Raw genomic sequence first — 15,846 nt, 5'->3', positions numbered from 1 at the left:
ACTCTTATTTCTTCGAGTTCTCCCAGTTCTACCCCTTTCAGCAAGAAAAGCCTTAGCCGATTACACCTATGACCAGGCTGGAACATCTCATCGCAATTATAACATAGCCCTTTTTTCTCTTCTTTCCTGCATCTGGGTTGGGGTCAATCGTTTGATTGGAATGCTGGATCTTCGGTTGAGGTTGGGTGTATATGAAGGAACAGTGCTACAGGCTTCAAGTTGGTTTGGGGGAGTGATTCTAGGTGTGTTTGGGATGGGTGCTAGCTTGGTATTCCCCTGAGAATTGGTTCCCTATGATGGATACATATGACCCCTACTTCTCATCTTAACCTCCTCTTCTTGTAATCTAGACAACCCAAAGGCAGTGGTCAAATCCTTAGGCTTCAACATAGTGACCGTGATTCTTATCTCCTCTCTCAGCCCACTCAGAAATGTGCTGACCTTGAACTCTTCACTAAGGCCTTGGATTTTGTTGGAAAGGATTTCAAATTAGGTTTGGTAGTCCTTTACATTTGTTGTCTACTTGAGCTTGGTAAAAACCCCTACAGGATCATCAAAGGCGGCAGGTGTGAACCTTGTTTTGAGAGCACTTACAAGGTCATCCCATCCCCCTGCATAACCAGCATCCATTGTGACGTCCCACATCGCCTGGGAATGAGGATGTGCTTATATGTATAAATGCACCCTATATGACACAACGCGTTTTAAAGCCGTGATGGCAATGAACCTATTAGAACTCCGCAGTTAAGCGAGCCGCTGCGAGAGCAATCCCAGGATGGGTGACCTCCTGGGAAGTGAGAAGTCTGATATGGGGAGCCAAAAGCGGACAGTATTGTGTCATTGGGGGAGCCAAAAGCGGACAGTATTTTCTCTCCATTCTTCTCCCCATTTTTGTAACGACCCACCCCCAATGACACAATACTATCCGCTTTTGGCTCCCCATATCAGACTTCTCACTTCCCAGGAGGTCACCCATCCTGGGATTGCTCTCGCAGCGGCTCGCTTAACTGCGGAGTTCTGATAGGTTCATTGCCATCACGGCTTTAAAACGCGTTGTGTCATATAGGGTGCATTTATACATATAAGCACATCCTCATTCCCAGGTGATGTGGGACGTCACATCCATCAACCAATGATACCACGTGAGAGCCCTTCCTTCCATGTGGAAGCCAACCACAAATACCTTTTGATTTTCTGAAGTGTTGTAGTATGAGTGAAACTGCTGAGCTTTCAAGATCCAGTTGTTTGGTTCAGACCCGTCAAACTTAGGAAAGTCTAACTTGAGTGGTCGGGTGTGAACTTCTCTTTCTACACAACTATTTTCCCCATTTTTTTTCTCCAATCTTCTCCCCACTTTTCTCTCCATTCTTCTCCCCATTTTTTTCTCCACTGTTCTCCCTACTCTTCTCCCCATTTTTGTCTCAGCTGCTCTCACCATTATGACTTCTTGGAGTTTTGGTGTTTTGTCTATGATTTTGGCTAAATGAAGCAAAGTCACTGGCTATGTTACTTACTTGGTTCATCAAGGTGTTACGTTTAATAGCTCGGTATGTTGCCGGAGAGTTTTTGAATTGGTTGTTGTTTCTTGTCTGGTGGCAGCTATAGTTTTTGAAAGCCTTGATGTTTCTTGTCTGTTGGCTGCAACGCTTTCTGTGATCTGAGCAAAGCGAGTCCCATCCGCCATGGTCGCAGGAACTTGGCTTTGATACCACTTGTTATGAGCCTACTTGGTAGAAAACGTAAAAGATAGAATTAAAACAGTAAATTAACACTTCGAGGGGTCAAGCCTCATGTTCTTTGCTTTTTGGAATTTCTGATAACTTCATTGATATCAACTGCAAGTTTAATACTAGCTGAATTACAGCCTAAAATACCCCCTAACAGAACGTGCATGACAGCCACCTACAATGGCGCACACTCCTACCCACTAACACCACGAAATATCACTAAACTACTTGCTGTAACCATGTTCCAACTGCTGAGGAGAAGTGGGACAAGTGGTAACATCATTTTAGGGAAATAACTGACTCAACAGAACATAAACACGACAGAATACAAACATAAGCTAAATGACACTATCTAAAACAAACACACTCGTGCACCCTACGAAATGGCACCCAGCTGTCTTCAACTTCATTAGTCATCCTTATTTGATTCAAAAAGGTGTCCTCCCAAAGAGTTAGATAAACTCCACCTGTCTTATGTTGAACAGCACTTGAACACTCTAGTCATTCAGACTTCAGACAATTGTGCACATAACACTGGGGGAGGCCAGGCCACCCCCAAAGGGATGGCCCAGCCAACCCTTCCCTTTTTTGTTTTTTCTTTTTTAAAAAAATAAGTTTATTTATTTATTTTTTAATAAATTTATATTTTTTTTTATTCAGATGGACATGTGTCACCATCTTATTGGTTTAATATGGCGCTGAGGTGGCATTTAACAGAATCTGTCAAATTTTTTTAACAAAATTTGACTTCAGGGATCAATTTGTAATTATAGTTTACCACAAGGACCTTCCATGAACTTTTTAAACTATAGAGAGTGATTCATAATTATGGCATACCTAGGGACCAGTGGTGCAATTATCCCCCTTTCATATGATGTTTTCTTTTTAAACTTGCAAAAATTGCTCCCTTTTTTTTTCTTTTATTAATAGAATATTACAGAATTTAATCAATATGTACGACACACACACACTGACACACTGTCACTTGTGGACGATCGGATCCAACTCAATAATGGCGCTATTTTCAAGAACTTTAAATTTTTATAAAAATATTATTTTGTATATCATGATCCCGTCAATAAAGTCTTTTTCACTTTTTAGATGGCTAAATAATTTAACTTTTTATTTTACTATAATTTGTTTTTATTTATTTATTTCTTTATGTAAGTATGGAGTCAAGCAAAAATAATAATTTCGCTCCTGATTGTCTTCTTACCCTAAAATAGAGTAATTTTATTGCACTGCAATAGGGCAGCCTCATATAAAAATTAGGGCGAACCTTACTTGCTCGAACAATCCTAACTAGTAGGTGGGGCTCAGACTGCCTGACACTTGCCTAAAAAGGTGAGGTCCGCCTGATGCAGGGCAAAAAAGAAAACAACATAAAATAAATATAAATCTTACGTTAATTCTTAGTCTCACGAGAATAACGATAAGAACGGGTTGAACCAAAGTCTCTTTGGTCTTGGCAGAGTCTCACCACCAAAAGTGAAGAGGAATCACGCCTCCAAGAAACAAATATTTGTTTTCATAAATCATTATCTCTCTCCATATATAGGAGTACAAAGAGCCTTTAAAAGACACCGTAAACTAAACCCTAAATCTAATTTGACTGACTTTGGGCCAAACCCGTTATTGAATTATTAAATAACTCTAACCTTATTTTGATTGACTTTAGGTCAAACCCATTATTAAATTGCAAAATACATTAACTCTTAAAATATAAAATCTAAATAATCAATAAAACTTAAATACATCTGAAGACCAAATATTCTTACTTTATTCTGCATCACCGCTCATGCTGTCACTTGCACCCAATCAGAATCCACGTAAGTATTCCGTATTAGGGCAAATTCTAACTACCAAAAAAGTGTGTGTTATATAATCATCCCTGTGCCATGAGCCCCTTCCGGTGTGTGGTGGTCTCCTTCTGGTCGCCGGTGTAGGAGTGATTGTGGCGGTCTCTTCTTTCCCCTTTGATCTCTTTCGTATTCTCAAGAGACAATGGATGAAAGTAAGGGAACCATGTTGGGGGGTCTTCCTTTGTCCGAGGGAGAACAAGTTGTGATTGAGATAGCTCCTGAACCTATTCAAGAACTACGTATTAAGGGTTCTAAGTGCCTTGTCGGAAGGCTAGGGGTTCCCAAAAAATTACATAAGGAGGCTTTTAAAGCAATCCTCATTAAAATTTGGCGTCCAGCGGGGAAAGTGATGTTTAAAGAGGTACAAGAACATTTGTGGCTGTTTGAATTTGAAGAGGAAGAAGACAAACAAAAAGTTCTGGCAGGACGTCTATGGTCCTATGATCGTACTCTTCTCATCCTCAACGAGTTTGATGGGAGGCTTGCTCCGTCCCAAATGGAATTCGCTAGCTCTCTTATATGGGTCCATATTCATAATATGCCACTAGGGTGTATGAATCAAGTGGTGGGTAACCAAATAGGAAGCACAATGGGGAAAGTGGAAGATGTGGCTGTAGCAGAGGATGATGTGGGTTGGGGTCGCTACCTTAGGGTCAAGGTGGCCATCAATTTATTTAAGCCCCTAGAAAGAGGTAGAACTTTGTTTATCTCTGGGAACTCTTGTTGGGTCTCATTCAAATATGAGAAGTTACCGGTATTCTGTCTTAGGTGTGGATACATTATCCATGGTCCTAAAGGATGTGCAGAGGGTTCCATTCAGAAACCATTCCATGGCGAAGGTTCTAATGGGTGGGGTTTGTGGCTACGTGCTGATGATGCTTCCAAAAGGTGGGGTGGTCCTAAGATGAAAAAGGCAGATTCTTCCCCTTCGCCGGTACGGTCAAGTCAAGGCCAAACGAAAGAAGCTCTGGTGGCAGATTTTCCCTAAAAGGGAAGTAATAAACCAGCAGATAACCAGGAGACAAGTGCGGAATCTTGTCCTCGTATGCATTCAAGATCCCGTCCCTCACGCATAACGGCCACAATTTTGAAATCACAGAATGGCAAGGAGGTGGAAACAACAAATACTTTGGGAAGGACTGGGATAGAGATTGAGAGAATAATGGGAAATACATAAGTTACAAAGGATCGGGTAAAGGTGGCAGAAGCCTGATAATGGGTGATGCAAAAGGCAAGAAGAAGGAAAATGTAAGGAAAGGTAGAACATGGGATTCAAAAGTTGGCACTTAATGTTTGGAACGAAAGATGGAAAGAGAGGGTTAAGTCTAGCTTTGGTGTGGGCCAGCCCAGGCTGTCCTATAGGCCCAAGAGTTTTAAAGAGCTTCTTTCTGGCGATAAAGTCAAAAGGGATTTAGGCCCACGTGGAAAGGGAGACATTCTGATTGGTCAAGAACAGGAAGTACATGTAAACGCCCAGGTACTAGAAACTGCCATACTGGAGGAGCCTCTCCAGAAAATTCCATCCCCTTCGGTCACTCAACAGGACAGAAAACGTAAGAACAGGGAGTCAATGGAAGATTCCTTTCTGCAGTGGCCAGCAATGATCCCTAGGGAGATTCGTGACAGAGGAGGGGAAGATAGAAGCAGGAAAAGATTGGCTTTCGGGATTGTGGATGAGTCGAACAATATTGTAAATCCGAAAGGTGCTGAGAAGGTTTCATCAGCTGAAGGTCGTGTGGTTGCTATGGTAAGCCCTGGGGTTCCTGTTGGGGCTGTGGATGGTGGAGTTCAAGCTCAGGGGGTTAACAGTTCACCCAAGAAGATTCAATGTTTTGCCTTACTTCGGCATGAGTTGAATGTTCCTGAGTGCCATCTAGGACCGACAGAGGCTGCTGAGTAGCCCCGCCGTTCACCATAAGTCTTCTCCGCTGGAACTGTCGAGGGCTTGGGAACCCTCAGACAATTTGGGATCTTCACAGTTTAGTGAAGAGTAAGAAGCTCCACTTTCTATTTCTTATTGAAACAAAAGTGTTTTCTGGTGAGTTGCAAAGGCTACGGGTTTCCCTTGGTTTTGAGGGCATGATGCACGTGGATCCGGTGGGGCGGAGTGGTGGGCTAGCATTCTTTTGGAAGGCGCCTAAGGGGGTAGAAATTGTGAATTTCTCGCAAAGGCACATCTCTGCCACCATTAGTGTTGATGACACTAATTTCTCTTGGTCCTTCACGGGTTTTTATGGTCATCCGAAACCGACGTATAGAGATAGTTCTTGGTCTCTCCTCAATCACTTGGGTACGCTGAGTCGAAGTGCTTGGTTATGCATGGGCGATGTCAATGAGATCGTAGATCACAGTGAGAAGGTTGGGGGAGCTACACATAGGGAAGCTTAAATGGAACGGTTTCGGGATACATTGGTGGATTACCAACTAGGAGACTTGGGCTATCACGAGTCCAAGTATACTTGGAGTAATAAGAGAGACTCTGGGGAGTTTGTGAAAGAGCGGCTGGACCGAGCTGTTGCAATGCCATGTTGGTGCACCTATTTCTCGAATGTTCAAGTGGAAGTTCTCCCGGTTAGCAACTCATACCATCAAACTATATGGCTCAAGTTGGATACTGAATTCTGCATGCCCCACAGGATGTTTAGGTATGAAGCAAAATGGAACCTTGATGACGAATGCATTTTGGTTGTCCAAAACCGATGGAATGAGGGGGAGACGAGCAGAGGACCCATGGAGTTAGTTGTGCAGGGGCTTGAGTGGTGCAAGATTGATCTAAAAGCTTGGAGTCGGGCTAAATTTGGCAGTATCTCTAGTACTATCAAATTCCTCTCTAGAAGGTTAGAAAGCTTGCAACCGAAGGAGCATCCTGGAAACCTAGATTCTATAAAGCAGGTCCAAGGGGAACTCAATAAACTCCTTGAAATGGAGGATACGAAATGGCACCAGAGAGCAATGTCTAATTGGCTTCAAGCGGGGGACCGTAACACGCAGTATTTCCATGCATGGGCAAACCAACGGCGGAGGTTTAATTTCATTGGTTCCATTAGAGATTTGGAAGGGCATTTATGGCAAAAATCTAAAGAGATATGAAAGGCGTTCACAAACTATTTTCATACTTTGTTTGAGGGGTGGTTAGGGTTGAGGATTGCATCTCAGGTGTGCGAGCGCAGGTCCATCCAAATCAGAATGCTATGCTAGGAGCAGAATTTACAAATGAGGTGATCGATAATGCTCTAGCCCAGATGCACCCTCTCAAGTCTCTGGGACTTGATGGCTTTGGAGTCAGCTTCTACCAACACCATTGGGAGATCATTGGTGAAAAGGTACGTGGAACAGCCTTGGATTTTCTTAATGGGGGTAACTTATGCCCTGTTATTAACGAAACTTATATAGTTTTAATTCCAAAAATGGAAAATGTTGTCTTGGTTGCTGATTATAGGCCAATTAGCCTTTGTAATATGATGTATAAGATTGTTACAAAAGTGCTTGCTAACAGGTTAAAGTTAGTATTGCCTTCTATCATATCACAGCTTCAAAGTGCTTTTGTGCAAGGGAGGTTAATCTCCAATGATATTATGATCGCTTTTGAAGCCCTTCATACCATGAATTCTAGGATGAGTGGTAAGAAAGGTTTCATGGCGGTAAAGGTGGATCTGAGGAAGGCCTATGATAGAGTGGAATGGCCATTTCTCGAAGTAATGATGAGGACCTTTGGGGTTTGAGGAGAGGTGGGTTTCCCTTATCATGAAGTGTGTTAAAAGTGTTTCTTATTCGATTTTGATTAATGGCCAACCATTTAGGAATATTTCCCTTACCCGAGGGTTACGACAAGGAGATCCACTTTCTCCTTGCCTGTTTTTGATTGTTGCGAAAGGATTGAGATCCTTGTTGTCCAAGGCAAAATCAGAAGGGAAGATCTCAGGAGTTCCTATTGCAGCTGGTGATTATAGGTTAAGTAATTTACTGTTCGCAGACGACTCCCTCCTCTTTTGCATGGATACGGGTGTGGAGTTGAAAAACCTGTCCCAGGTTCTACAATCCTATGAAAAAGCCTCAAGTCAACAATTGAATGTAGCAAAAACGTCCATTTTTTTTAGTAGAAATTGCAGAGAGGAGTTTCGGGGATTTCCTACGTAACACAGCAGGTATCTCGATGTCTACAGGATTTGATAAGTACCTAGGCCTTCCAGCCATGGTGGGAAGATCAAAGAAAAAAACTTTTTATGGTATATGTGGACGGGTGAAGGTAAAGTTGGATGGATGGAAAGAAAAGTTTCTCTCCTAGGCGAGGAAGGAGATATTGATCAAAGCAGTGGTCAAATCTTTACCTACTTATTGTATGAGCGTGTTTAAATTGCCCAAGGTCTTGTGTAAATCTCTCAACTCCCTCATGAGTCGGTTTTGGTGGGGGCATAAATCAAACCAAGGGCGAATTCCATGGATGAGCTGGGAAAGATTGGAAGCTCCAAAAAGCAGGGGTGGCATGGGGTTTAGAGACCTGGAGGTGTTTAATTTAGCCTTGCTTGCGAAAAAAGGATGAAGGCTCTTCTCAAATCCAAATTCCCTAGTGGCCCGAATAATGAAAGAGAAGTATTTTCCTAGGGTTGGTTTGTTGGAGGCAACATTAGGGAGAAGACCCTCCTTTGTGTGGAGAAGCATCATAAAGGCTATGCCTTTGCTTCTAAATGGAGTGGGATGGAGGGTCGGGAATGGCGAAAAGGTGAGAATTTGGGGAAATGCTTGGCTGCCACCGCCCCAAGTTTGGTTGACTCGTCCTCCTCATTCAATTCTGCCTCGCTAGGGTAAGCACTCTTATTGATCCTTTGTCCGGTTGGTGGACTCTCGATCTTGTCCGTAGCTTATTTGATCCGGGAGATGTGGATATTGCTTAGCCCACTACACCAGCCAAATAAAATGATCTAGATAGGAACTTCAATGGGTATATTCTCTGTTCGGAGTGTGTATCATATGGAGATGCGGAGATTGGAACAAAATAGAGGTGAAAGCTCTAATGTAGATGGTGCTAAGGAGGTATGGAATACCATTTGGGGTCTGCAAGCCCCACCTGTGCTCCGTAACTTCCTGTTGAAGCTTTGCAACAACCTACCCCCAGTTAAAGAAAATCTAAATAGAAAGAAGATAGTTTCTGACCCTTGGTGCCCGCTCTGTAATTGTGAACCTGAAACTAGTTATCATTGTCTTTGGGGATGCCCTGCGGCGGTAGCAGTGTGGTAGGAGGGGGATAGGCGGGTGCAAAAAATGGCGTGTGCTCCTACTAATGGGATGCGTCTATTGGGGTATTTTATGGAGAGATTATCTCATGAGGAGTTGTTGAAGGTCTTGACCGTGGCTCGGCTGATCTGGGCTTGGCGTAATAACTTTGTCTTCAATAGGGGCTTTACTCCTCCTCGCTAGATCATGGAAGCAACCAAGTCTGCTCTTACAGGGTTCTCCCAAGCAGTTATATTAGCAGTGTGTCTATTGCTCAATATGCTTAGCCAAAGCTCAATAAGGTATGGATTAAACCTCCTTTGAGTTGTTGGAAAATAAATTGGGACGCGGCTATTGCTAAGGACTTGAAGAAAATGGGGGTAGGTGTGGTCATTCGTGATGATGCAGGTGGTATCATGGCAGTGAAGTCGAAGCTCATTCCCTATATCATTGAGCCCAATCATGCTGAAACAGTGGTAGCTTGGTTTGCTCTGGATTTTGGTAGGCAATTGGGGGGGAGGAGGATTATAATGGAGGGAGACTCTATGGTGGTGGTTTCGGCTTTGCATAATTCGGGCTCCTGCAATCGGGCATTCGGGCAAATGATTGATGATATCAAAGAAAGCTTTTCACAATTCGACTTTGTTTTGGTGTCTCATGTTTGTAGGGAGGGAAATCGAGCAGCTCATGTAATGGCTAAATGTGCTATTTCTCAAATTCTGGATAACATCTAGGTAGAAGAGTGCCCCTCTTTTATCCAACATGTAGCAGCTAATTGTAATCCTTATGATTGAGCATTTATAAAACATCTTTTATCTCAAAAAAAGAAAAAAGAATCCACTTAAGTAAATGACATGATGCATTACCTCTTGCACAAATTGCTTGAAGAATTAGTAAGAATATTTTACTGCGTCTATTGGGATTGGATTCTATATATAATGTGTACTAACCTCGATCGTGTGATTGTATAACATTTTTTTTATACCCATATTAATGAAAGAAACCCACAAATAATGACAACATAAATTGGCAAAAGGCCACCTAATTGTTAGCTATCTGGCAATCAGATAATTAAAGCCTCTCATTCTGTTGACCATGGTGTTAAAGGTATTACAACTTTTATTATAAGGTTATTTATAAATTGATGTGACAATCTCTATATAAAAAATTTATGAAATAATTAACAAAAAATATGATTTATCAATTTCTCTTAATTATTTCACTAATTATTAATTGTCAAATCAATTTATAAATAATTTTGTGATAAAAATTATAACATTCGAAGCATTTTTGAATGATAAACATGTATTATATCCCTTAATTTGCAACAGTAGCTCCAAACCTTTAGCCTTTTTGTACATCATTTGCTAACAACTGACGTCGTTGCAACCCAGAACTCTGATAGCTGTTTAGGCTCAATAACAATGATAAACCTCTCAAATAACAATAAAATATAGCCTCCTACATCTTAAAAAAGTCGTGGCATATGAAGCTTATATAGAATGAGAGAAATATGGTTTTAAGTCAAAATTGGTTAAAATTGAAACTCTCGATTAACGATTGATTCTTTGATATATATGACTTTTAAAATTACTATTAAATTTGAAATGGTTATTATTAAAAACGATGCATTGGTGAGTTTAAAATCGAAATCAAAAAGTGAGGATTGACAATGACAATGTGTAGCATTTCTTTGAATAATTACATAAGAAACATTGCTAGAACATTTCGATTTCCATAACATTTCCTTGTACTTGCCAAAAAATAAATTATTTCCTTTTGATAGCTCGACTGACCATGATCGATCATGATCAGTATCTCCCTCGAACTAGTTAGGATTATAGGCAGCTACATATCTAAGAGGATCAGGGATGCCATCTGCTCTAGTGCTATGCTTTGAAAAGCACCTTTATATATACATATATAGAGGAGTGATCGTTGCACTCCTCGAGCACAACTTGTGCACTCACAGCAAGCACAAGGAAGTGAGACTCAGTGTGTCTATTGTGAGTGCACAACTTATGCAGCAGGAGTATTTGTATCATTTTATATATATATATATATATATATGAATGATTGACCGAATGTACGTAACTCCTATTCTAGAATTTGTCGTTACCCATATTTGTGATATTTTGGCCCCATGAAAATATCCACAGGCCCCACCATTTAATGTGGGAATTTGATAGTCCGTGCATTGGTCATGGGTAGAGAGAGAGAGGGGGGGAACAAAAATGCATACGTTTTAGACTTTTAGTACAGCCTGAAAAAATAGGCACGATCGATGAAACAATCAAACAAAGAGCTAATAAGTGTCTGTCCCACCCACTTGAAAGAAAGTAATACGTCTTACAGTCTGACAAATTATAGGCACGAATCACGATCGATGAAACAAAGAGCTGTTAAGCGTTTCTAGTCTCTACCTGCACCCGGTCACTTGAAAGAAAATTTGCATGGCCACGATAAATTCTCTCCTGCTGTGCTGTATTCAATATATGGACCGTAAAGGTGGCTATAAAAATTAATGATAGCTTCGAGTATTTTGTGCGAATCAAAAAGATAATTACAATTCAAACTAGAGTTAAACAATACGTACAGCGTACACAATGCAGCAACTGAATGAGTTGTTATCTAGCTAACAGCAGAGACTGATCCTTTGTCAATGAGCATTTGATACTGATGCTTCGCCTTATCTTCCTGCTTGTTCTCAATACATATCGACAGCATCGATCTGCTATATCAGTAGAAAAAGAGGACTTGTGAGTCTTTGACTTCAATTGGGAGTGAAATTATAATCATATAGAAAAATGCGTTGGTCACATTTGTACGTGTTAATACTTCAAAGAGTAATGATTTACTACCATCCAAAGATACAATTTTTCACCACCTTGCCTATGTAGCAAGATGGTCTTCCACTACTTTTTTAGTTTTTAAAAATAAATTAAGGTGAGGGACCACCTTGCCACATAAGCAAAGTGGTAAAAAGTTGTATCTTTGAGTGATGTTGAATCATTACTCTACTTCAAAAAGACTAGTCAATTTAAAGTTTCCCTATAATTATTTATAAAGTTCAGTTTCACCTAATAACTAAGCAATATGAAACTTAGCACTCTTAAATACTATCTTTATAAACCACACTTTATGTGTGCTATTCCTCTTCTTAATATGGAATCGAGGTGTTACAAACTTTCATTCTTAATTAAACTCCTGACACGACCCGTTTAACTAAAATAGTCAAACTCTTTCGACCCTAACACGACCTACTTAAGTAACGGATTGACACGAAATGATCATGTTAATTAACGGGTCGCGTCAAGGTTGACTCTTAACGAGTTGGCGGGTCAAGCGAATTGACCCGAACCTGAAACGTGAACCCGTTTTACCAGCCCTAATACCGTAGCTTAGAGAGACAATAAACTCACAAAACGTGCATGTTTCCTTACGTAAGACTCTTTTTCCTCCTTTCCTTGTCTTGGTTCTGGTCAAAACCAAAGTTTCGCCGGACCAAATTAATTGGCTAAATTAGCTACTATAAAATCTTTAATTATAATTATTGTAACAACATCGCAACAGCTAGAGCTTAAAACCTACCGCAGTTGGCTTCATACATATATATAAAACATGTAAACACAGTTGTTTGCACGGGAGGAGGCTTTGACACGATAGGGAAGGTAAATGTATTTGATGTTATTTTCTTGTAAATTTTTTTAAAAAAAATTATTATTAAATTTGTAAATCTTCCATGTGATTCCATAAATTTGATAGTAAATTTGTATCATTTTTATACGAAGATAAAAAAAAATAAATAAATAAATAAAAAAAAAAAAAATGCAAGAAAATAAAAATAAAAATTTGTAGCTATAGTATAAAAAGTTCATACATATCTATGAAATTGAAAACAAACATTTCTAGTATAAAAAGTTCATACGTACATATCTATGAAGATATATATATATATATATATATATATATATATAATACATCTCACTGCGTGTCCAAAGTTAAAGCACGGGCTTATTCTGGAGATGCAATGGAAATGATCATTTGTCCCTAGTGACAAGGAATATTGTTTTAAAATCACTTTGGACCAAACTAAAATTTCTTCGACAGCAAGCTTGGAAATATATATATATATATATATATAGCAATATAATATTAATAAAACTATTTATAGAAAAAACTTAAAATAAAATTTTCGTGCCCAGCTAGGCTACGGTTCCTGCTCCTTCAAATCTTCGTCACTAACAAATGTACCATGAAACCCATAAGGAACCCTAGCAGGCAGTCTCACTGTAGCCACTTGCTTCATGCTTGAAGCTTCCACTATCACCATCTCTGACCTCTCTCTTTTCTCATCCCTCACAAACCCCACTATAAACCCTTCATCATCATCATCAATACTTGATCCGTTGCGTATTGTCTTTTTGGGCACGTAAAACGGCTCCCCCCCAAACCGTTCCGTCCCATACAAATATTTGGTAACGCTACCAGTACTCAAATCAACCTTTGCAATGCCACAACACTTGGGCCACGGCTCCGCTATGGCTAAATATACGTACCGAGTCTTTTGCCCAAGAAGCTGCCTATTCACTTGCCCTGCTTCCAAGTTCATGCCTGAAACGAGGACCCGGCGCGTGGACTTCCCGGTTCTCATGTTCAACCTGATTTCCGATAACTCGCTCCGTATCGGGACTTCGCTTTCGTTGAATACCGAGTCCGGCGGGCTCATGCAGGACCCAATAATAACGATAGTCTTGTCTGCGGTCTCAGAATCTTCCTCCCAAGCATTCCATAAATGGAAGCAAAAGCAATTGGGTACGTCAATCCACTGAATTCTCGACTCGTCGACGTCGGTTTTCGGCAAAACTCCGAACCGGGAGGTCTTGCTCTTGTCGTAGATCACCGGAGACCCACCCCGAATCATTTCGGATAACTTGAATACCACTTGGTGGTCCGGGAGTATCACAAAGTTCTGTGTTATCGCAAAGTCATGCACCATTGTCGGCCATTGAAGTGAGATCTCCACGTCACGTGACTTTTTTTTGCACGTGTCGAACCTGAAGTATTTGAGGTACGGTTTTTTCACCACGTTGTAGCTCAGTGCATGGAGATCACCGGTTACGGGATCCACCTTGGGGTGGGCAATCATGGGACAGTCCAGCTGATTGTTGAAATTAAACCGTTCGATCGTTTCAAGATCACCATCACCGTTGATCTTAACATGGTACGGAAGGTCGTCCTCTGACATGGCTAACAATCGGCCATTGAAATAGATAAGCCCTGCGTTGGCCACGCCTGTGCCTCGTGAGCCCTCGATTAAGCCGGCTCCTGCTCGAGCAAAGAACAGCGCAAGCCGAGCCAGTCCTAAGTGGCCATGCAGCTCTCCAATCGACTTGGGAAACACAGGCCTCCCCATAGCGGCTTCTTGCACAAGACGGCTTGTGCGCGTGTACCGACAGCTGTAGCTGGCTTGGTTCCCGGAGGCTAAAGAAACCGCGTGTATCATACCGTCCCCATCAAACAAATGATGTCCGCCTGAGGACGCGTACATGGGATTAGACCCATTCCGCAAGTAAACGCCGTGAAGGCATGCCGGTATCTGACCCACCACCTCAAGCCCATGCTGAACCGGGCACTCTTGAACCGGGGCGAAGTTACCGGATATCTGAACCGCCGGGTCGAGAGTTTTGGGCAGTTTATGGTTCTTTTCTTGTGGCGATATCAATGAGGCCTCTATAAGGTCTAGAACCGAAGCTGCTATCTTTTGCAATGGGTTTAAGTGAGGTGGGTACGTAGGTTTTTGTGGGGTGGATACTGGCTGATGTACGAGCAATGGTTTGCGTTCCGGCGGTAACGATGGCGGTGATGGTGGCGGTGGTGGTGTCTTCAGGGGGCCTGTTCTCCATCTCTTGGAAGGATTAAAGAGGATTTTGCATGTAAAAAGTGGGAAGGGGGTTGAGTTTTTTGGTGTTGTGGGTGTGTAAATTTCAGTGGGATTTTTTAGTCTAGAGGTTTTTGGTAGGGCGATGAAGTGCAAAGAGAACTGCATGGCTGAAATACTTGAGAGGGAAGAGAGAGTGTCCGGGTGTCAGGGGTGTCGAAGAGATGGTGTTTTCTTGCGTTTATAGGAGTGTGGAAAAGTATTCGCCGGGAGCTGTATATATACGCGATTACGCGCGACTATATATACTAATTACGAGGGCTACATATATACCTGGGGCTGTATACAGCTATTCGAGCTGGCATATTAAGAGATTGTGGAAAAACGTGGCAGAGGCAGAACTACGTTGAGGCTTTAGACTAACAATAATGCTTCTTCTTGCACACGCTTTGTACACAAAATCAAGTGACAGAAGCAGAACTACGCTGAGGCTGCTTTATCATTTGAAAAGTCGTGGACGTGAGGGGGATTTGCACGTGGGAGAGGACATGGACCTTCCTAGTCAGAGAGAACCCTATTGGGTCGTCCGTACAACCACCACCCGCTAGCGATGGGAATGCATGCGTTCGTCCAGATGCAGCCCAAATATCCAGGCCCATATATATATACTTTCTTTGACCTTTCTCTCTCTCTCTCAAATTGCATACCATCGTCTCTGTTGCTGGGTTTGTGACTCCACTAAACACGTGTCCACAAAGACAAACTCTCACCACGTGTCTTTTTGGGGGTGTTTTTCTCGAATTCCCAGTTTCTGCTTTTGACATTTGTTTCAGGCACAACGAAGCCCAGTCGCTGCATGTGCGTCGGCCTCATCCTGAAAGATTGCATTATCATCTCCTTCATAGTGGATATGAAACTTTTATGCTTTATTAGGAATTAATCAAAATGTTCTTACGTTTTTTTACGTTTTTTTTTTTGCATAGCTTCTTCTCCTCATTAGAAAATATATTTCCTACGTACCAATATAGGAAATATATTATTGGTATTGTATATTTTATATTACGATATTTTTCTTTTAAAAGATTTGATTATAATCATATACTTATCTATCCAAACATTCCTATCGTCCTATAAATAAGAGTATCATATATTATAAAAACATCAA

General features: G+C 41.3%; 2 protein-coding genes across 2 annotated transcripts; one reads left to right on the top strand and one right to left on the bottom strand.

Annotated features, from left to right (window-relative positions):
- The first annotated feature begins 5,977 nt into the window (after positions 1-5,977).
- On the top strand, positions 5,978-6,679 carry LOC133869289 (uncharacterized). The gene has a single exon (XM_062306276.1). It carries the CDS (start codon positions 5,978-5,980, stop codon positions 6,677-6,679), a length of 702 nt encoding a protein of 233 aa, XP_062162260.1.
- A 6,271-nt stretch (positions 6,680-12,950) lies between these two features.
- Positions 12,951-14,967, bottom strand: LOC133858609 (9-cis-epoxycarotenoid dioxygenase NCED6, chloroplastic). The gene has a single exon (XM_062294086.1). The coding sequence runs from the start codon at positions 14,847-14,849 to the stop codon at positions 13,011-13,013; it is 1,839 nt and encodes a 612-aa protein (XP_062150070.1). The 5' UTR covers positions 14,850-14,967; the 3' UTR covers positions 12,951-13,010.
- Positions 14,968-15,846: the final 879 nt, after the last annotated feature.

The sequence above is a fragment of the Alnus glutinosa genome, chromosome 1 (genome assembly GCF_958979055.1).
Source record: "Alnus glutinosa chromosome 1, dhAlnGlut1.1, whole genome shotgun sequence".
Taxonomy (NCBI): Eukaryota; Viridiplantae; Streptophyta; class Magnoliopsida; order Fagales; family Betulaceae; genus Alnus; species Alnus glutinosa.
This window is presented reverse-complemented; position numbering and strand designations above follow the sequence as displayed.

What these genes read in the sequence shown, in the direction of transcription:
- LOC133869289 (XM_062306276.1), top strand. Translation starts at nt 5,978, where the DNA reads ATGGAACGGTTTCGGGATACATTGGTGGATTACCAACTAGGAGACTTG.
- LOC133858609 (XM_062294086.1), bottom strand. Translation starts at nt 14,849, where the DNA reads ATGCAGTTCTCTTTGCACTTCATCGCCCTACCAAAAACCTCTAGACTA.